At 36.6% G+C, this 19,334-nt stretch overlaps 1 protein-coding gene and 1 long non-coding RNA gene across 2 annotated transcripts; one reads left to right on the top strand and one right to left on the bottom strand.

Moving 5' to 3' along the window:
- Positions 1 to 544: 544 nt before the first annotated feature.
- Positions 545 to 2,293, bottom strand: LOC145034247 (MYB-like transcription factor ODO1). Its single transcript, XM_078982620.1, has 2 exons — positions 1,925 to 2,293; positions 545 to 1,333 (listed from the first exon to the last, which is right to left on the bottom strand). Exons 1-2 carry the CDS (start codon positions 2,185 to 2,187, stop codon positions 796 to 798), a joined length of 801 nt encoding a protein of 266 aa, XP_078838746.1. The 5' UTR covers positions 2,188 to 2,293; the 3' UTR covers positions 545 to 795.
- A 4,839-nt stretch (positions 2,294 to 7,132) lies between these two features.
- On the top strand, positions 7,133 to 10,911 carry LOC145033366 (uncharacterized). Its single transcript, XR_013677506.1, has 5 exons — positions 7,133 to 8,682; positions 8,771 to 10,346; positions 10,440 to 10,529; positions 10,673 to 10,705; positions 10,796 to 10,911. It is a non-coding gene; the product is annotated as an uncharacterized LOC145033366 (long non-coding RNA).
- Positions 10,912 to 19,334: the final 8,423 nt, after the last annotated feature.

Below are 19,334 nucleotides of genomic sequence, written 5' to 3'. Positions count from 1 at the left end.
TTTGAATTTATTTAGAGGTTGTTTAATTAGATCATTTAAAAAAAAGTTAGAATTAACTGGAGTGTTTGTTTTTGTTAATCAACTAGGTAAAAAAGAAGTTACTAAAGTTTGTTAGTGATTTTCAGTACCAGCTTAATTAGAATACGTTTTAAATAACCAAGTTTGTGTTCATTGAATTATTAGGAAAATCATAACAGAACTAAACTCACTTTTTATTATTTAATTTTATTTAGTTTATTCAAAACTATAATTTTTAGTTTTAATTGATAATTAAAACTCCGCTTTTTTATATTTATCTGTTTTTTACTAGTATGTATCTTACGTAAAGATGTATTGACAATTAGACTGACTGTCTCAGAGAATTCGATTATGTTTTCATGTGCTATCATTTAATGCATTCGAAGAGTGAAATGTTTTTTTTTTTGGGTAAGAGGCGCCCAACAACATTTTAACAGGAGCCTCACGTTCATGCATTGACCTCAAAATATGGTGCCGCTCTCTTAATTACTTGCCTTTGGATATAGTGCTCCAAATAAAAAACAAATTGGAAAGCACCAAAGTTCGTATAAATAACAAAGATGGTCTTACATATCCTTTTATCATAAATATACATATATAAATTATATATACATGAGGTTTCTATATTCACAAAGACCCCTCTATGTTTCGATACTTTAGATTTGTTCCCACCTTTACATTTTCTTTTGCAAGTAGCCCTACATTCTTTAGTAAAGCGAACTTTTGTTTTATGAACATATAATAGCTAGACTAATAAGATCTGTAAAACGTAGTAATTCATGTCCCTTTGTTGTCCATCAAGCTCATCTCAGCTTCATTGAGAAAATCCAACCCAAAATCTTTACAATCCATTAGCCATGTAGCACAATCATCCCATGACGTGAACTCGCTTGTATCCTTCTTTGACTTTTTCTCATTGTTTGGTAACTGCCAATCCGATATATGATCAAGTAGAGGAGGCTCATTGTCGTCTAAGAAGTAACTTACCAACTTCTCGTCATCACAAAGACTTTGAAACATTGAAGGTCTAGGCTTGTCATTTACATTTAAATTATTTTCAGTTAGTGAAACAGTCGAGTCCTCCTTTGAAATTCCTTCGAAAAACAGTGAATGGTTGTTTTCATATCTTGAAGAGTCTTCGTAAGGAGAAGATGAAGCAGACGATGTCTCACTTGTCTGAGTTTCTTTCTGAAGAGGTTCATGGGTGACCGGGTCAATTCCCTTTTTCAGAAGTTTCTTCTTGATATGAGTGTTCCAGTGATTTTTTATCTCATTATCTGTTCGGCCCGGTAAATTTGATGCGATCTTTGACCAGCTTAATAATTGGAATTTGTTATTTCCACATGCATCACGAAAGAAATTAATTTTGCTCATTAAATATAAAAAAAAAAATGCTTTATAATAATGAAAAATTCAATGTATTAGTATATCAAAATCAGTATTGTCGATATTTTTATATATCGTGATTATTATCAAAAACATATATGTGTTTCAGTATGCTTGTATGCAAATCAACTCGGATTATATATTTTTTATTGATAGTAGGTTAAACGGTAATATAAAACATTATACATGAGTTATCTTTAAAAAGAAATCCACAACTTTTGTTACTTGTTTTACTTAAAACGGAGAAAGGAATACGATTATGTGAATAGAGGTGTTATTTTGTGTGCTGCCTAATGATTTTTCTTTACGTTTTCTCAAACATAAAATGTTCACTTTCTTCTTTAATTATAGTCGCAAGGGTCTTCTTGAAGATATCGTGATGTGTATTCATTACCAAATCGAGAATGATCTCATGTGTTTGATTATGAAATTGTTTTTGAGAATTTCAAGCTAAACTTTTCAACCAGGGTGAGGTTAATTAATTTCTTGGATCTTTAACGGAAAAGAGCAAAAGACATACCGATTGCCGAGACGAGCATGGAGGTCGATAACAAGTTGCTCCTCAGATTCAGTGAGTAGACCACGCTTCAAGTCAGGCCGGAGGTAGTTGGTCCAACGGAGGCGACAGCTCTTGCCACAGCGACGGAGACCAGCCAGCGTGGGGAGGGCTCGCCAGCAACATGGACCGTTGGTGAGGATAAATTTGATAAGTTTCTTGTCTTCCTCAGCCGTCCACGGCCCTTTCTTCACTCCTAATTTGTCACAACATGGCTGTCTTCCCATTACAGACTGGTTGCACCGCCACCTCCACCAGATAAACGAACAGAAAGCAATAAAAACTATAACCCTTCAAACACACTAATTAACCATCTATAGTACAACCACCAACCTACAATTATATACACATATATTCATCGAGACATTGAGAGACTAATGTAGTACACCGGTCCCACCATTAACATATGAAAGATACGGGCCACCGGCAGCCCGGTTCCAGTGGTAAAAGTTGATGTACAAACGAATTGAGAGAGATCTGGGTACCACAGAAAACATTTGTTTGTTTTTATTATTATTATTTGAAGTCAACAACTTTTCATATTATTTTATTATATTTACATCAAAAATACTACTGACGAGGAATTTTTCACAACGTGAATCGTCTTTTATTATAATAGTACTAAGATAATCGGTTTTTATTAATGTATATATTCCCTGTTTAGATTTTTAATGTTTCTTGAATAGTTTAAAGCTAATGGTGGATATAACTCATTAAAGGCGCTTCCTTTGTAATGTTAGATGTCAATCACAAGAAGCTTTCATCATGGGACTGGATCTAAAAATGCATTCGAAGTTAATTTGTTTTTAATTTTTTTTAATTAATATAAAAATTTGTATACTACACATGAATATGATTTTTTGTCTATAAATATTATTCTAATGTTTTTAGAAGTTGTAAACAAAGAATAAACACAAATGTGACTTGACCGTCTTCATCCGTTTGAGTTTGACCGAACTAGATAATCGAACTTAAACACAAATGCAAACTAATAAGTTTTCGTGTTAACGTGTATTAGTTAAAAAAGTAAAGTTTTTTGTTTTTATTTATATTTTTACGTTAAATAGTAAAATTAACATAAATAAACGAATATCTTTATGAGCAACATCCATCTATTAAGATGTTCACTGCCAAATATTTGAAAACAAATTTGGATCACATAATTTTTTTGAATTAAAACTATAAAATAATATTCATAAAATCAATCAATTATTACAAACAATTACAAAACTCACCAACCAAAATCACTCACCATCCAACCAACATCACCCATCACCACTACTTACCACCCACCACCAACCAGCAAACCCACCACCATGCACGCCCACACATCACTACCAACCACCACCACCCCCACCCATTACCCACAAAAATCACCACCAGCCACAACCATCACCACCTACCTCCACCACCCATCACCACCACCCCTACCCAGCTCAATCACCTATCACCACCACCACCAACGACCAACCACGACCACCACCACATATCATCACCGACCAAAACCACCACCCGCCACGACTAGCACTCACCACCACCATCATCACCCACTACCATCACTACTCGCTAACACCACCCCCACCCATCACCTACCAAAACCACCATCACCATTTACCTCCTCCACCCATCACAACCACCCCACCCACCCAAATCACCCATCACCTCCGCCTGCCGCCACCACTAACCACCACCACCACCTATCACCACCCACCACCACCACTTCCACTCAACACTAGCCAAAACCACCACCTGCCACCACCATCACCACCCACCACCACCACCCATCACCACTACCAACCACTCACCACCACCTATCACTACCACCAACCACCACACTTACCACCACCCACCCACCACCATGCACTACCACTCATCACTACCGACCACCACCACTCATCATCACCATTCACCTCCACCACCCCTACCCATCACCCACAAAAACAACCACCGACCACCACTATTACCACCTACCTCCACCACCCATCACCACCTTCCCTACCCACCTAGTCATCCATCACCACCAACCACTACTACCTACCACCATCACCACCCATCACCACCATTTGTCACCACCACCTTCACCCACCACCAATCATTATCACCCACCCACTACCCCACCATTTTAAATACCACATGTTATTACCACCAACCACCACCCACCACCCATCACTACCACCTGCCTCTACCATCTATCATCACCAACCCCCAAAACCACCCTACCACCACCACATATCACCATCTACCATCACCACCTATCACCACCCCACCCATCACCCACCAAAACCAACATACACAATCACCACCCTCACCACCAACCGCCACCCCACCTACCCACCACCACCACCTATCACCTTTACTCGTCTCCACCACCCATTACCATCACTCATTACCGCCACCTGCCAACCACTATGATCATCACCCTACATGTCACCCTCAGCACCCTTCACCACCACCACCACCTACCTCTACCAAACATCCCTACAAACCACCACCACCTATGATTATGTGTATATAATCACATGTGATTATTTGTATTTAATCATATATGATTTATATGGATAATATTCTTTTTTGTCCATATAAATGATATGATTATATACATATAATCACATGTGATTAGATATATTTAATCAAATGTGATTAGATATATTTAATCAAATGTGATTAGATATATTTAATCATATATGTCATTATTGTGTTCTCGATTCAATAGCTGTTTTTTGTCAACTTTAATCATATGTGATTAGATACGTATAATCACATGTGATTATATGTATCGAATCAAATATGATTTACATGAACAATATTCATTTTTGATTTTTTGTTTCAATAAATTTTCTCATATATTTAATCACATATGATTATCAGTATTTAATCACTTATGATTAATGTAGACATAAAATTGTTTTAATGTTCTTGATTCAATAGATATTCTCGTGTATATAATTACATGTGATTATATATATTTCATCACATATGATTTATTGAATCAAGAACGTGAAATCAAATCTTTTTCACATAAATCATATGTGATTAAATACACAAGACCAACAATTGAATTAAAAACGCAAAAATGAATATTGTCCACAAAAATCATATGTAATTAAATACATATAATCACATGTGATTATATGTACCTAATTACATATGATTTATGTGGACAAGATTCATTAGTTCTTTCTCAATTCAATAGTTGTACTCAAATACTTAATCACATGTGATTATATCTATCAAATCATATATGATTTATATTGATAATATTCGTTTTCGCATTTTTTATTCAATATTTTTTCATATGCATTTAATCGTATGTGATTGTATGTATTTAATCACATATGATTAATGTGGAAAAAGAATAACTATTGAAACAAAAACGTGAAAATGAATCTTTTGTACAGAAATCATATGTGACTAAATGTACAAGAACTATTAAACAAAGAATGTGAAAATGAATATTGTCCATATAAATCATATCTTATTAAATACATATAATCGCATGTAATTAAATACACAAGAACAACAACTGAATCGAGAATGCGAAAATTAATATTTTCCATATAAATTCTATGTGATTAAATACATATAATCACATGTGATTATATGCATTCAATCACATGTGATATATGTGGGTAATATTTATCTTTGTGTTCTCGATTCAATAGTTGTTCTCGTGTACATCATCATATGTGATTATATGTATCTAATTACATTAGATTTATATAGACATCATTATTTTTTATCCATATAAATCATATGTGATTAGATACATATAATCACATGTGATTATATGTATTTAATCACATGTGATTATAGTTGACAAAGAACTAATACTGAATCGAGAATGTGACAATGAATCTTATCCTCATAAATCATATATGATTGGATACATATAATCACATATGATTATATGTATTTAATCAGATATGATTTATGTAGACAATATTTATTTTTCCATTTTCGATTGAATAATTGATTTTGTGTATTAAATCACATGTGATTACATGTATATAATCACATATGATTTGAGGTGGACAAGATTCATTTTTACATTCTCAATTTAATAGTTGTGCTTATGTACTTAATCACATACAATTATACATATAATCACATGTGATAAAATACATGAGAACTAGGACTGAGCATATGGACCGAGGAACCGGCCGGAACCGGAACCTGATGGAACCGGTCGGGCCGGGACCGGGATGATATTCTTGTGAAGTTTTGGAACCGGGAACCGTTAGGATCGGAACCGGTAGAACCAGCAAAAAATGGAACTGTATATTGCTATTTTTCGAAGACCGGTTCTAATATTTGAAGACACGGCAAGAACTGGTAGGAATCGGAATCGGTAGAACTGAAACCGGTGGAACTAGAACTGGTCGAACCGCACTACTAGAAAAATAGGCTTTAATGACGCGCAAATAATGACACGCAGTGATTTACGATACGCAAAAGCGTGCGTACAAAAAATAATGTCATCTCTTATAAAATTTGAAGGATAGAGAACACCCATTTGTGCGTGCCCTTAAATTAGTGTTAGAAAAGAAAAAAAAAAAGAAATACAGAGGACGCCTATTATAAAATGCGTGTCTTGTAAGTATGTCGCTTTATATTTTTTTTAATGAAACACGCGTTCTGAGCGGGAAATGAAATCCCCAAAAATTAAAACCCCGCCTATGTGAAAAAATAACCCCCCGGCCCCCCTCCACTTCCAATCAACAAGAAAGAAGCCAAGGTCTTCTTCTTCCTTTCTCTCTCTCTCTAACCTAAAACCCATCTTTTTCCTTGTAGCCTTTCTCGCCGTTACATCCATTGGCACCATCGCCACCACCATGCCGCTCTGTCTCCCTCCGTTTCTCAATCCGATGTTGCCGCGATACTTTATTCTTCCGGTACAACCAGATTAAGGATCTACGACTTCCCCAAAAATCCTTGTTGAATACATGCCTCTCGAATCAAATCAGGTAGAGGAGGACCTCGATGTGAAGCTATGTCACATATTATATCACGTCCCTATTCGTGTCAATAATACCTTCGGTAGTTATGTTGGTTCTGGCTCCGACGACTTCTATCAGGTTTTTGGTCTAGCATCTTTTAATACTTCATTTGAAATTGCAATCAACATTCGCCTCTTGTATTATTCCCATAATACTTCATGAATGAAATTGATAGGTTGTAACAATGGCTCCTACGGCCCTATTCAACCCTCTATCGTCGGTTCTCCTAAAAAAATAAACCCCCATCCTATCTGGAAGCAATAAACGGACAAGAACCTTTCTTCTTCCTTTTCATTGTGTGCTGTTTTTTCTAGATGTCTGGTTAATTCTGATAATTACAGCTTCAATTTTTTTCTCTCAGGTATCTTTATTTTCTCTTATTTCAATGATTACACAATGATGCAACGCTACAAAGGAACAACATTTGGGGAGCTAGATCCTCATGTTTTGCAATTGCAGATTCTGCTTTTAGGTTATCTCCTCTGCACACCTCTTTATTTTATAATGAATGTATCAGGGCAATGGTTAATGAAGGAAAAAGTAACTCGATCTTGGTTAGTGGTGAAAGTGGGGCAAACTACTAAAATGCTTCTGCATCAATCAGGTACTTTACATGTTAATAGATTTCTAGGGCTTATGTATGTTTCAGTTTCTATGCAAATTCCCCAAATTAATCTTCAGAAACTTCTAGGATTTATGATTTTTAGGTAATCTCCAGTGATTAGGTTAATTTACTCATAGTTTTTATTAAGTTTTATTTATCATCATGTCCAGGTCCCTTCTATACTGTGTTCATGTGAGTCCTATACTCGGTAAATAAATATGTAATAAAGAGTAAACAAAACGAAAAAAATTCTTTTGGTTTCTGCATATATTTCCAGTAGAGCTCAATTTATGGATTTTATTTTCACTTTCTGCATATATTTCCAGTAGAGCTCAATCTATGGTAAAAGCTATTTCATTTCAACTTTTACCCTCGTGAATGAAAATGAAAATGTTCATTGATTCTTCAATGGATTCAGCTACAAAGTTCATGTCTAAATAGATTCTTGGATCCTTAATGACAATCATAGAAACAACGCATTTCAAATGTTTTACAGAATTATTTAAAGAGTAATGATTACGACACAGCTGCTTATTTGTGTAAATGACCATTATGCCCTTATCTCTTTCGTCTTCTTAATCTCCTTCATCTTCCTCCACAAAAAACCTGAAATCAAACAAAATCCCCAAAAGTCAAACCAACAAAATAAAAACTCAAATAAAAAAGAACATACCAAAAACAAAAAACAAATGTTAGGATCTGTTATTGAACAAGAAGCAGTACTCAAATGGATAAAATTACAAAAAGAAGAAAACAAGATGAATTCTCAAATGGACAGCTAATAGACTGTAGCTGGTATCTTTGTAGTGCAATTACCACTTTGAATTGTGTAGTCTAGTTTAAGAGACTATCAATATGGAATGGATTACTATGTTACATTATATCCTAAAAGGTACTTGATGATCCACCAACCTATTATTAACTTAAGAGAAATCAGTAATGTCGTTAATATTTTCATAGTAGTTTCTTGAGAGCAATAATGTTTTGCATGTGATAAGATCTTCTCTTAGGCTATTTTTGCTCCTGTTTTATTTGCTGTTGGTGAACGCTATTACTAAGTTACTGCAGAGGCATTAAGAGTATGTGGGGAACTTGTTCGAGTTGTGCACCCAAACATTGAGGTTTTATCCCTTTCTATTTCATATATTCCAAAAATTTCTTGTATTTAATCAATTTTCAGCCCTGATATTACTTTTTTGATTTGTTTAGGTTTCTGATTTTGATTTCACCTCAGTCTGGTGGTACTAACTGCAGTAACAATGGCTTTTACAATCTCAACAATGGCTTCTTGGAAAAATGAGCCTCTAGGTTCCCTACCACAAGATCAGCCATGGCTTTTACAGTCTCAACACCAAAATGTTTTTCAGGGACATGGGGTTCATTCTCAAACACATCAAGACCTGCACCTGCTATCTGCCTTTCAACAAGGGCAGATACTAGTTCAGGTTCATCAATGTGTGGGCCCCTCTCTATATTGATGAGAAAACCATTGGGACCCAGTGCATCGATGACTTTGCAATTGATGATGTGGCGGGTTTCTACAGTTAGTGCACACGCCACAACAAGGATGTCACAGTGAGAAGCTAATTCAACTATACAGTGAGAAATCAATCTGATTTTGACTTCCTCTTGGCATCTTCAAGGGAAAATATCCTCTGGGACAGCAAATGGAACCAGGGAATACTCGATTGTGTGCCTCTGGCGTTTCTAAATGCATGTTCTGAGAGGAATCTTTAAGAGCTCGAAGTCTTGAAGTCCAATTGAAAATCTTTTTTTTTCATGTTATATTAAAAATTTTAATCATCATTTTTTATTGACAGACCTCTTGTTGGTACCCCTTGTCCTCCAATCATACCAAGAAAAACTTGCAAGTTTTTTGGTCATCTTTCTATTGATAGGATTAAAATCAATCAATGTGAGATGGTATTCCCTATCTTTCTCTCTTATCAATATATGTATATGTATGTATGTATGTGAGATTTATTGATTTTTCAGGAAGAAGCAGGAAGCTTGCTTGCCGCTTCAAGTTTTTTGGCCATTTATCTAATGATAGGATTAAAACTTGCAAGTCCTGACATAGTTTGTCTTCCCATTTCAATGTCTATATATAAATTTTAATTCCCCTTTGTTTTTGTGAATTTTTCCTCTAAATGTTGATTCTTGACCACATTATTCATATTCAGAGTGTTGCTTCCCTTTTTCCGCTTCAACATCCTTCTTCTTCTTATTTTCTTTTTCCGTTGAAGCAAAACAACCTTACGCAGCAAAGTATAGTGTATAAATTTGTAAAAAGTTGGAAAAGAACTTGTTATGGATTGGATTTCTTGCGTTTGAAAAAGACATAAATGCCCTTGATGTCTACATCATTGAACACGGTGCAATACACTGTCCATACTACATGAAGACAGGGGCTTGCAAATATGGGGTGACATGCAGGTTTGATCACCTGCCACCTGGCGAGGTTATGGCGGCTGCAACACCACAAGGACCATCCGATGCTGTCAAAGAAGATTATATAGTTGCAAAAAATGAAGATGAAGCTTTTAAAAAAGCTCAAAATAAATATGGAAAAAATGTCGAAATATATCAAGATACAGATGTTCTTGACACCTGGTATCATTAACAGTTAACTTGTACATAGTTTTTCTTCAACTAACAGAAATGGTATCATTAACAGAGTTGGAAACTTCCTGATAGATTGACACTGTTTGCTACAAAATGAAGTTTATCTGATGCCACAAATGTTTTAGCTAAATAGCTTGACACTGTTTACTCATCACTTGCAGTAAGTTATTTAAAAACTTTGCTATTTAAAGTTTAAACAAGTTTTAGTTATATTTTTTTGTTATTAATTTGGGTTGTTTATTATGTTGTTTAGGCTACCAAGAGACATTTATCTACAAGGATTGATCGTGTTGATAGTAGTTTAGATGAGGTTGCAGAAATTACTGCTGCTAAAAAAGAGAAGGTACGATAAGATAAAGGTTGTTCTAGATGTTCAACCTATACATAATGTGGTTTACACCCTAGTGTGGTTCTTTTCTATTTTTTCTTGTGACTTTGATATTGTTTTCTGAGTTGGATGTTTGGTCTGATAAATTATTTTTACAGGAGAGTAGGCTGAGTAGGGTTGAATTAAAATAGGTATTGAATATTATCTTTTGACATGTGATTTTTTCTAGCTTAATGAGACATTTATAACAAATAATTTTGAATTTTTGTTGTCTTTTGTAGGGAAATCCATCAAGTTCATCATGCGGTTTACACCCTAGTGTGGTTCTTTTCCATTTTTGTTGTCTTTTGAATTTCGTTTGTAAATTTTTGTTACAACTTCTATTGATTTGTTTTATCTTTCCATGGAATGATTATTTGTATGACATTAAATTTATGCAATGGATTCTATTTTTTATATATGATATTTTATTTTCTATTATGAAACATTAAATACAAATTTAATTTGAAAATAAGTAAATCTATAAATAATTTTTTTTAAACATTTAAAATTATGATACGCAAAAATGTATGTCATCTTCATTTATGACATGGCCTTTCTTGATATGGGCTTTCTTGATACGGATTGCGTGTCATTAACAAGCGCGTCGTAAGGTTACGACACACAAATGCGTGTCGTCTTCCTTTATGACAGGGTCTTCCTTGATACGCATTGCGCGTCGTAAACGTGCGTCGTAATTGCGCGTCGTAAATGAGCGTCGTAAAAGCGCGTCGTCTATAGACGACGCGCAAAAGCGCGTCATCTTTCTTTATGATAGGGCCTTCCTTGACGCGCATTTGTGCATCATCTGAGCCTTTTACGACGCGCAATGAGCGTCGTAAAAGGCTGTTTTTCTTGTAGTGCCGGCGGTCCGGTTCGGTTCATATTTTCCACTAAGTTCAGTTCCCGGACCGGTTCCAACCGGGTCGGTTCCTTTGCTCATCCCTAATGAGAATAAATATTGAATCGAAAAAGAAAAAATGAATTATATCCACATAAATCATATGTGATTAGATTCATATAATCACACATGATTAGATTTATTTAATCACAATGATTAGTATGGAAAAAGAAAATTTATTGAATCGAAAACACAAAAATAAATCTTGTGTACATAAATCATATGTGACTAAATGTAAAAAACAACTATTTAAATTTATTCTGAAAACGAATATTGTCCATATAAGTCATATATGGTTAGATACATATAATCTCATGTAATTAAATACACAAGAACAACAACGGAATCGAGAATGTGAAAATGAACAGTTTTGCATATAAATTCTATGTCATTAGATACATATAATCACATGTGATTATATGTATTTAATCACATATGATATATGTGGACAATATTTATCTTTGTGTTCTCGATTCAATAGTTATTCTCGTTTATATAATCATATTTGATTATATGTATCTAATTACATATGATTTATATTGACAACATTCTTTTTTGTCCATATAAATCAGCTATGATTAGATACATATAATCACATGTGATTAGATGTGTTTAATCAGATATGATTAAAGTTGATAAAGAACAATTACTAAATCGAGAATGTGATAATGAATCTTATCCACATAAATCATATGTGATTAGATACATATAATCACATGTGATTATATGTATTTAATTTTATATCATTTATATAAACAATATTTATTTTTGGGGTTTCGATTAAATAATTGTTTTTTTTTGTATTTGATCACATGTAATTATATTTATATATAATCACATTTGATTTAAGGTGGACAAGATTTATTTTTGCATTCTCGATTCAATAGTTGTGTTCTTGTACTTAATCACATGCGATTATACATATAATTGTTGGGTTTTAGCCATAAGAACTTTCCTATGTGCGCATGCAAAACCCTATTGCTTGGATCTAGGCTTTCTAATAAACATGCTTTTGAATCCAAGACTTCTAATGGCTAATTAGGTTAAACAACAACATTAAAACAGATCTAGAATCATACATTTGAGCTCCTTGTTGATCTTCTTGTCTTGGAGCTTCTAGAGTCACAATTGTCACTCCTCTAATGGCTTACAAACACCAATAGCAAGCAAGATGATTTAGGAGAGAGGAGAGGGGATGGAATTCGACCAGAGGTTCCTTGCTTTAGGTTCTGAAAGGTTGTACACGAATTCCACATCCCAAGGGCCTATTTATACCTTTAGACTCCTTAAGGGTTTCACCCTAAACCCTAATTGGATAATCTTCTCTTAAGGCTATCCAAATCCATTCCAACAGTCTCCCACTTGGATAAGTCTAGTAACTATACAAGTATAATACGGTTTGCAATCGTAGCTCTCAAAGACGTTGTCAACTCTGATCTAATCAATCTTGTCCTTTAGATAAGGGATCGTACAGTCCTCTGTTAGATATCATGCTGACAATCCTATGGAATGGTTAGTCTAGCATTTAGATTTCTCGATCTTCGATTTATTTGACATAGAACTTAATCGAACACATCAATTCAGTTCTGACCGGGCCCGGCACATAAGTCAAATCAAATCATCGAGTGGCCAAGATATCTCTTCTACCCTCTTAGGATAAAATTTACAGATAAACTTCGACTTATATGCATTTACTTATTCATTAACCAACTATACACAACAATGCGTTTTATAACATCAAGTTACTGATGCGTTTTCGCATTATCAATGCATAATCAATTAACAAATAATAAACCATATATCTAGGTTTTAAGACCATATGATATTATCGTCTTGCGATCACCTTTTATATCGTATTCCATAAGGTGATTCCAGCAAGCGCGGGTTTATTCCAATGCTCAAAACCAGTTCATAAGCACTCATGAACGTTGCAGCAACTCTTGCTATGTCTAACACCATTTAGACACTCTACACACCAATTCACGACAATCTTCATTCATATCTACTCCCAACATATGAACGATTGTGGACCATTTGAATAATTCGATTATTCCTAATAAACTCAATTATTCTGGAAGTCAAAACATGCAAAGTGAAACAATAGTTAAACAACTAACATGTGATAGTAACTTTACTCATAAATAAAACTTCTTTATTTAATCATCAAATGTTAATTACATTTATCTATTATACGTTTCTAATACTATCTAATCTATGCTAATATCATCCTTCAGCCCAATACTCCTAGCATGCTGTAAGTGCTTAACCCTACTCAGTCCCTTCGTAAGCGGATCTGCTGGGTTATCTTCTGATGATATCCTCTTCACTACGAGTTGTCCTTCTTCTACACAATGTCTAATGAAGTGATATTTTCTGTCGATATGTCGAGATCTACCATGATCCCTCGGTTCCTTGGTCAAGGCAAACGCACCTTCGTTATCACAGAAAATCTCCATGGGCTCCTTTATGGCCGGTACAACTCCAAGATCACCGATGAAGTTCTTCAGCCATATTGCCTCCTTCGACGCTTCGCTTGCTGCGATGTACTCTGATTCGCACGTTGAATCAGCTACGGTTTCCTGCTTGGAACTTTTCCATGTCACTGCTCCTCCATTTAGGGTAAAGACCCAGCCCGACTGCGAACGGTAGTTGTCCCTGTCGGTTTGAAAGCTGGCGTCACTATACCCTCGCACCTTCAAGTCATCACTCCCTCCAAGGACTAAGAACCATTCTTTCGTCCTCCGAAGGTACTTAAGGATGTTCTTCACCGCAATCCAATGTGCTTTGCCAGGGTTCCCTTGATATCTGCTAACCATGCTCAAAGCGAAGGCTACATCAGGGCGAGTACAAGTCATAGCGTACATGATTGAGCCAACTGTGGAAGCGTATGGTACTTGGCTCATTTCTGCTATCTCGGCTTCGGTACTCGGACTTTGAGTCTTACTCAACTTGGCATTTCCTTGTATCGGTAGTTCTCCCTTCTTTGAGTTTTCCATACTAAAACGTTTTAGTACCTTCTCCAAGTAAGTATTCTGACTAAGTCCAATTAGTCTCTTACTTCTTTCTCTTACTATCCTTATTCCCAAAATGTAAGAAGCCTCTCCGAGGTCCTTCATAGCGAAGCACTTCCCGAGCCAGGACTTAACCTCCTGCAGAGTCGGGATGTCGTTTCCTATGAGCAATATGTCATCGACATATAGAACGAGGAAGCTTACTATACTCCCACTGGCTTTGACATATACACAAGATTCGTCTTCGCTTCGTACAAATCCAAACTCTTTGACTTTCTCATCGAAGCAAAGATTCCATCTGCGAGACGCTTGCTTAAGTCCATAAATGGACTTCTCAAGCTTACACACTCTATTCGGATGCTTTGGATCCACAAACCCCTCTGGCTGAGCCATGTAAACATCCTCAGCCAACTTTCCATTAAGGAAAGCGGTCTTGACATCCATTTGCCAAATCTCATAATCATGAAATGCGGCAATCGCTAGCATCACTCTAATAGATTTAATCTTCGCAACTGGTGAGAAGGTCTCATCATAGTCAACTCCGGGAGTTTGAGTAAAGCCCTTCGCAACCAATCGCGCTTTATACGTGTGTACGTTCCCATCCACGTCGGTCTTCTTCTTGAAGATCCACTTGCACCCTACGGTCTTACGTTCGGGCACGTAATCAACCAAATTCCAAACTTGGTTATCGTACATGGATTGGATCTCGCTATCCATCGCCTCTTTCCATTTCGCAGACTCCGGGCCTGCCATGGCTTCCTTATAGCTATTAGGTTCATCAAGATTTACTAGTGTACAATCACTAATATACGTGTCCCCTTCGGTAGTAATATGAAAACCATAAAACTGGGGTGGAACTCTAACTCTATCGGAACGTCTAAGAGGTAAGGATTCGTCAATCGGTTCAACCGGAGTTTCCTCCTCGGGTTGAACGCCAGCGGTGGAGGTTCCTTCATCTATCGACTCTTGAATCTCTTCAAGTTCGATTTGCCTCCCACTGTCTCCTTGGCTTATGAGTTCTCGCTCTCGGAAAACTCCTCTCCTCGCAACAAAGATAACATTATCTTTCGGTCTATAGAAGAGATATCCAAAGGAAGTTTGCGGGTAGCCGATGAAAATACATCGCTCACTTCGAGGTTCAAGCTTGTCGTGAGTATCTCGTCTTACGAAAGCCTCGCAACCCCAAACCTTGATATGTGCCAACGAGGGAGCTTTCCCTGTCCACATCTCGTGAGGTGTTTTGGCAACCTTCTTGGTAGGGACTCGGTTAAGGATATGGGCGGCAGTCTCTAAGGCATACCCCCAAAAGAAGATAGGTAGTGAAGCACGACTCATCATAGAGCGAACCATATCCAATAAGGTTCGATTACGCCTTTCTGCCACACCATTCAATTGTGGTGTCCTAGGAGGCGTCAATTGCGAAACTATTCCACACTCCTTGAGATAATCGTGGAATTCAAGACTTAGGTACTCTCCTCCTCGATCGGATCGAAGCATCTTGATTTTCCTGCCCAATTGATTCTCCACTTCATTCTTGAACTCTTTGAACTTTTCAAAGGTTTCTGACTTTTGCTTGATTAAATAGATATACCCATATCTACTATAATCATCGGTAAAGGTCACATAGAAGCGGTTCCCATCCTTCGTGGTTGATCTAAAAGGTCCACATACATCGGTATGTATTAGGTCTAATAGTCCCTCACCCCTTTCACAAGTACTCGTGAAGGGTGACTTAGTCATCTTTCCAAGAAAACAAGACTCGCATGTGTCATCTTCCCTAAGGTCGAATGACTCCAACACTCCATCCTTTTAGAGTTGGGCTATGCGTTTCTTGTTGACATGTCCAAGACGACAATGCCACAAGGATGCTTTATCCATACTAGTGGAAGAATCAATATTCAAAACATCATTTCCTAAGTTATCAACAATCATAATAGTTTCATATATTCCATTACATGGTATAGCTTCAAAATAAAAGACACCATTTAGATAAGCCAAAATAGAACCATTCTCATTATTAAAAGAAAATCTAAAACCTTGTCTATATAAACCATGAAATGAAATGATGTTTCTAGCCATTTCTGGCGAATAGCAACAATTGTTCAAATCTAAAACTAAACTATTCTTAAGCACCAAAGAATACACTCCAATCTTGGTCACAGGCGACGATCTTCTGTTCCCCATGATTAGATTGATCCTTCCTTGCTCCACATCCCTACTTCTTTTTAGTCCCTGCACATTAGAACAAATGTGATAACCACAACCGGTGTCAAGAACCCAAGAAATAGCATGATTAGAATCGTTAGATTTTATTGCATATATACCTGCGAAAGATGGCTTGATCTTTCCTTCCTTGATGGCTTGCAGGTAATCCGGGCAGCTTCTCTTCCAATGTCCTATCTTGTGGCAGTGGTGGCACTCTACCTCCTTCGGGTTAGAGCAGGGCTTAGAGGGATCAACTTTGGTCCCACTAGAGGACGAACCATCTCGGGCTTTCACCTTTCGATAGTTATTTGAAGAAGCTTTCCTCTTCTTTCCCTTCCCTTGACCAATAGCCAAGACAGGAGCAACAGACGGATTGGGAGTTGGTGCAACAGACTTGTCCTTGAAATTGCTCTCAGCAACCCTCAAGAGACCTTGGAGTTTACTTAGAGTGACCTCCTCTTTGTTCATGTGGTAGGTCATCCTAAATTGATTATACATTGGAGGCAAAGAGTGAAGCACCATGTCGATCGCCAAGTCTTCACCGAAGTCAATATTTAACTTGCGAAGGCGGTCGACATACCTTTGCATCTTTTGCAAGTGCACGGTAAGAGATTCTCCATGACCCATCTTAGCGGAAATCATGTTAGTGAAGATCTCGTAACGCTCTTGTCTCGCGTTTTGGTGGTACCTCTCCAAAAAGTCTTGATGCATCTCGTATGGATACATGTCTTCGTAGGACTTTTGGAACTCGGAGTTCATGGTGGCGATCATGATGCAATGTACTTTCGTCGCATCTCGCTCATGGGTTTCAAAAGCAGTGATTTCGGTGGGAGTAGCAATTTCTGGGTTGATTTTCTCGAGCTTCTCGTCGAGGACATACTCTTTATCCTCATAGCGAGCAATGGTGCGAATGTATCTTATCCATTCGCCAAAGTTCGTTCCATCGAAGGTGACCTTTTGGCAAAGGCTCATCAACGTGAAAGAACTAGCAGCAGCGTTGTTTGCGTTTGACATCTATAGAAAGAACAAAGATAGATTAGAACAAGAATCCCTAATTATCACCCAATAAGAAAAATTAGGACTAGGATCCAACAATAACATTTACATACTAGAAAAGGGATGCCGTAATCCAACATGCAAATAAATTGAAGGTAAGTGAATGACGATTCACTAATTCTCCATCACAAAACTTAAACTTCTAGTCCTAAGTGTTTTTGAGAATTCCTAGGTTCGGATGAGATTCATTGAACAATTCAATGGCATGTTTAAATCTCGATATGCCCCTCTTGTTTGTGACTGGGATGCCGAGGATCACAAAGCGGGTGTGAATTACCATGCAAATTTACATGGTGCCTTCATTGTTACGATCACCTATTCGATGTGCCGGTAAACCACACACGCTCCATCGAACTATGATAAACAATGAATCACCCTTTGCCACCTTCGCTTAGAACCAATTAGTGTGCCGGTAAACCACACACGCTCCACTAACATCTTAGCAAGGTGCAAAGTGTAATTTCATGGGATTGCATCAATTCACTTTTCCTAAAGTAACTAAGATTGGGAAATTTTAAAAGGAAAGTTTAGTTACTTCGTATTTCTTATTATACTTTTAATGAGAGGATGAGGTTGCCCTATCCTACCCGTTCGGCTAACGACCCTCCACCAATCAAGCAAGCGGTGGGTGTGAGTGTGCACCCATTAAGCGCCATTTTATAGGCCGCAACCTTATACCCACCTTATAGATCGGCTTCGTGAATGAGGCCTACTAGCGGTAAGACTAGCGTTTAGTTATACATATATATATTATTCTAGTAATATCATATAAGTATAGGGTTGCATTTTAAACTTTTCAAAATCTAGGGTTTGAAATTTAAGTTGTCTAAATTAAAGCTTTTAATCACAAATATAAATTTCAAAACTATAGGGTAGGTTTTAAACATTTAAAAACATGGAGGATCAAATAACAAATAATTCCAATTAACAATTTAATATTCTAATTATCTTTATCTGATTTATCTTGATTTCTTTGAAGATAATTACCAAAAATAATTAATTATTATCATATAAGGAAATTAAATATTTTATTAGATGATAAATATCTTTAATTAGATCAAGATAACAGTCATATTTATCAAAAAATCGGATTTACATTGATCTAATATGATTAAGGTAAGTTTCCATAAGATAATTATGGAAAAATCCCGAATCTGGCCATTCCTGACGCTTGGACTCGCCGAGTGCACAAGGGGACTCGACGAGCCAGGCCTACTCGACGAGTCAGTGACTCAAAACCCAAAAAATCGAATTTTGCAGGTTTGTTTCAGTTATACAAGCAACAATTTAAAGAAAACCAATCTAGGCTCTGATACCACTGTTGGGTTTTAGCCATAAGAACTTTCCTATGTGCGCATGCAAAACCCTATTGCTTGGATCTAGGCTTTCTAATAAACATGCTTTTGAATCCAAGACTTCTAATGGCTAATTAGGTTAAACAACAACATTAAAACAGATCTAGAATCATACCTTTGAGTTCCTTGTTGATCTTCTTGTCTTGGAGCTTCTAGAGTCACAATTGTCACTCCTCTAATGGCTTACAAACACCAATAGCAAGCAAGATGATTTAGGAGAGAGGAGAGGGGATGGAATTCGACCAGAGGTTCC

Source organism: Lactuca saligna, chromosome 3 (genome assembly GCF_052625555.1).
Source record: "Lactuca saligna cultivar CGN05327 chromosome 3, ASM5262555v1, whole genome shotgun sequence".
In the NCBI taxonomy this organism is placed as follows: domain Eukaryota; kingdom Viridiplantae; phylum Streptophyta; class Magnoliopsida; order Asterales; family Asteraceae; genus Lactuca; species Lactuca saligna.
The sequence above is the reverse complement of the archived record's forward strand: the minus strand, read 5'-3'. Positions and strand labels throughout refer to the sequence as shown.

Coding starts and splice junctions, on each gene's coding strand:
- LOC145034247 (XM_078982620.1), bottom strand. CDS start 2,187: ATGGGAAGACAGCCATGTTGTGACAAATTAGGAGTGAAGAAAGGGCCG. Junction 1,334..1,924: donor CATGCTCGTCTCGGCAATCG/GTATGTCTTTTG, acceptor CCAATTATTAAG/CTGGTCAAAGATCGCATCAA.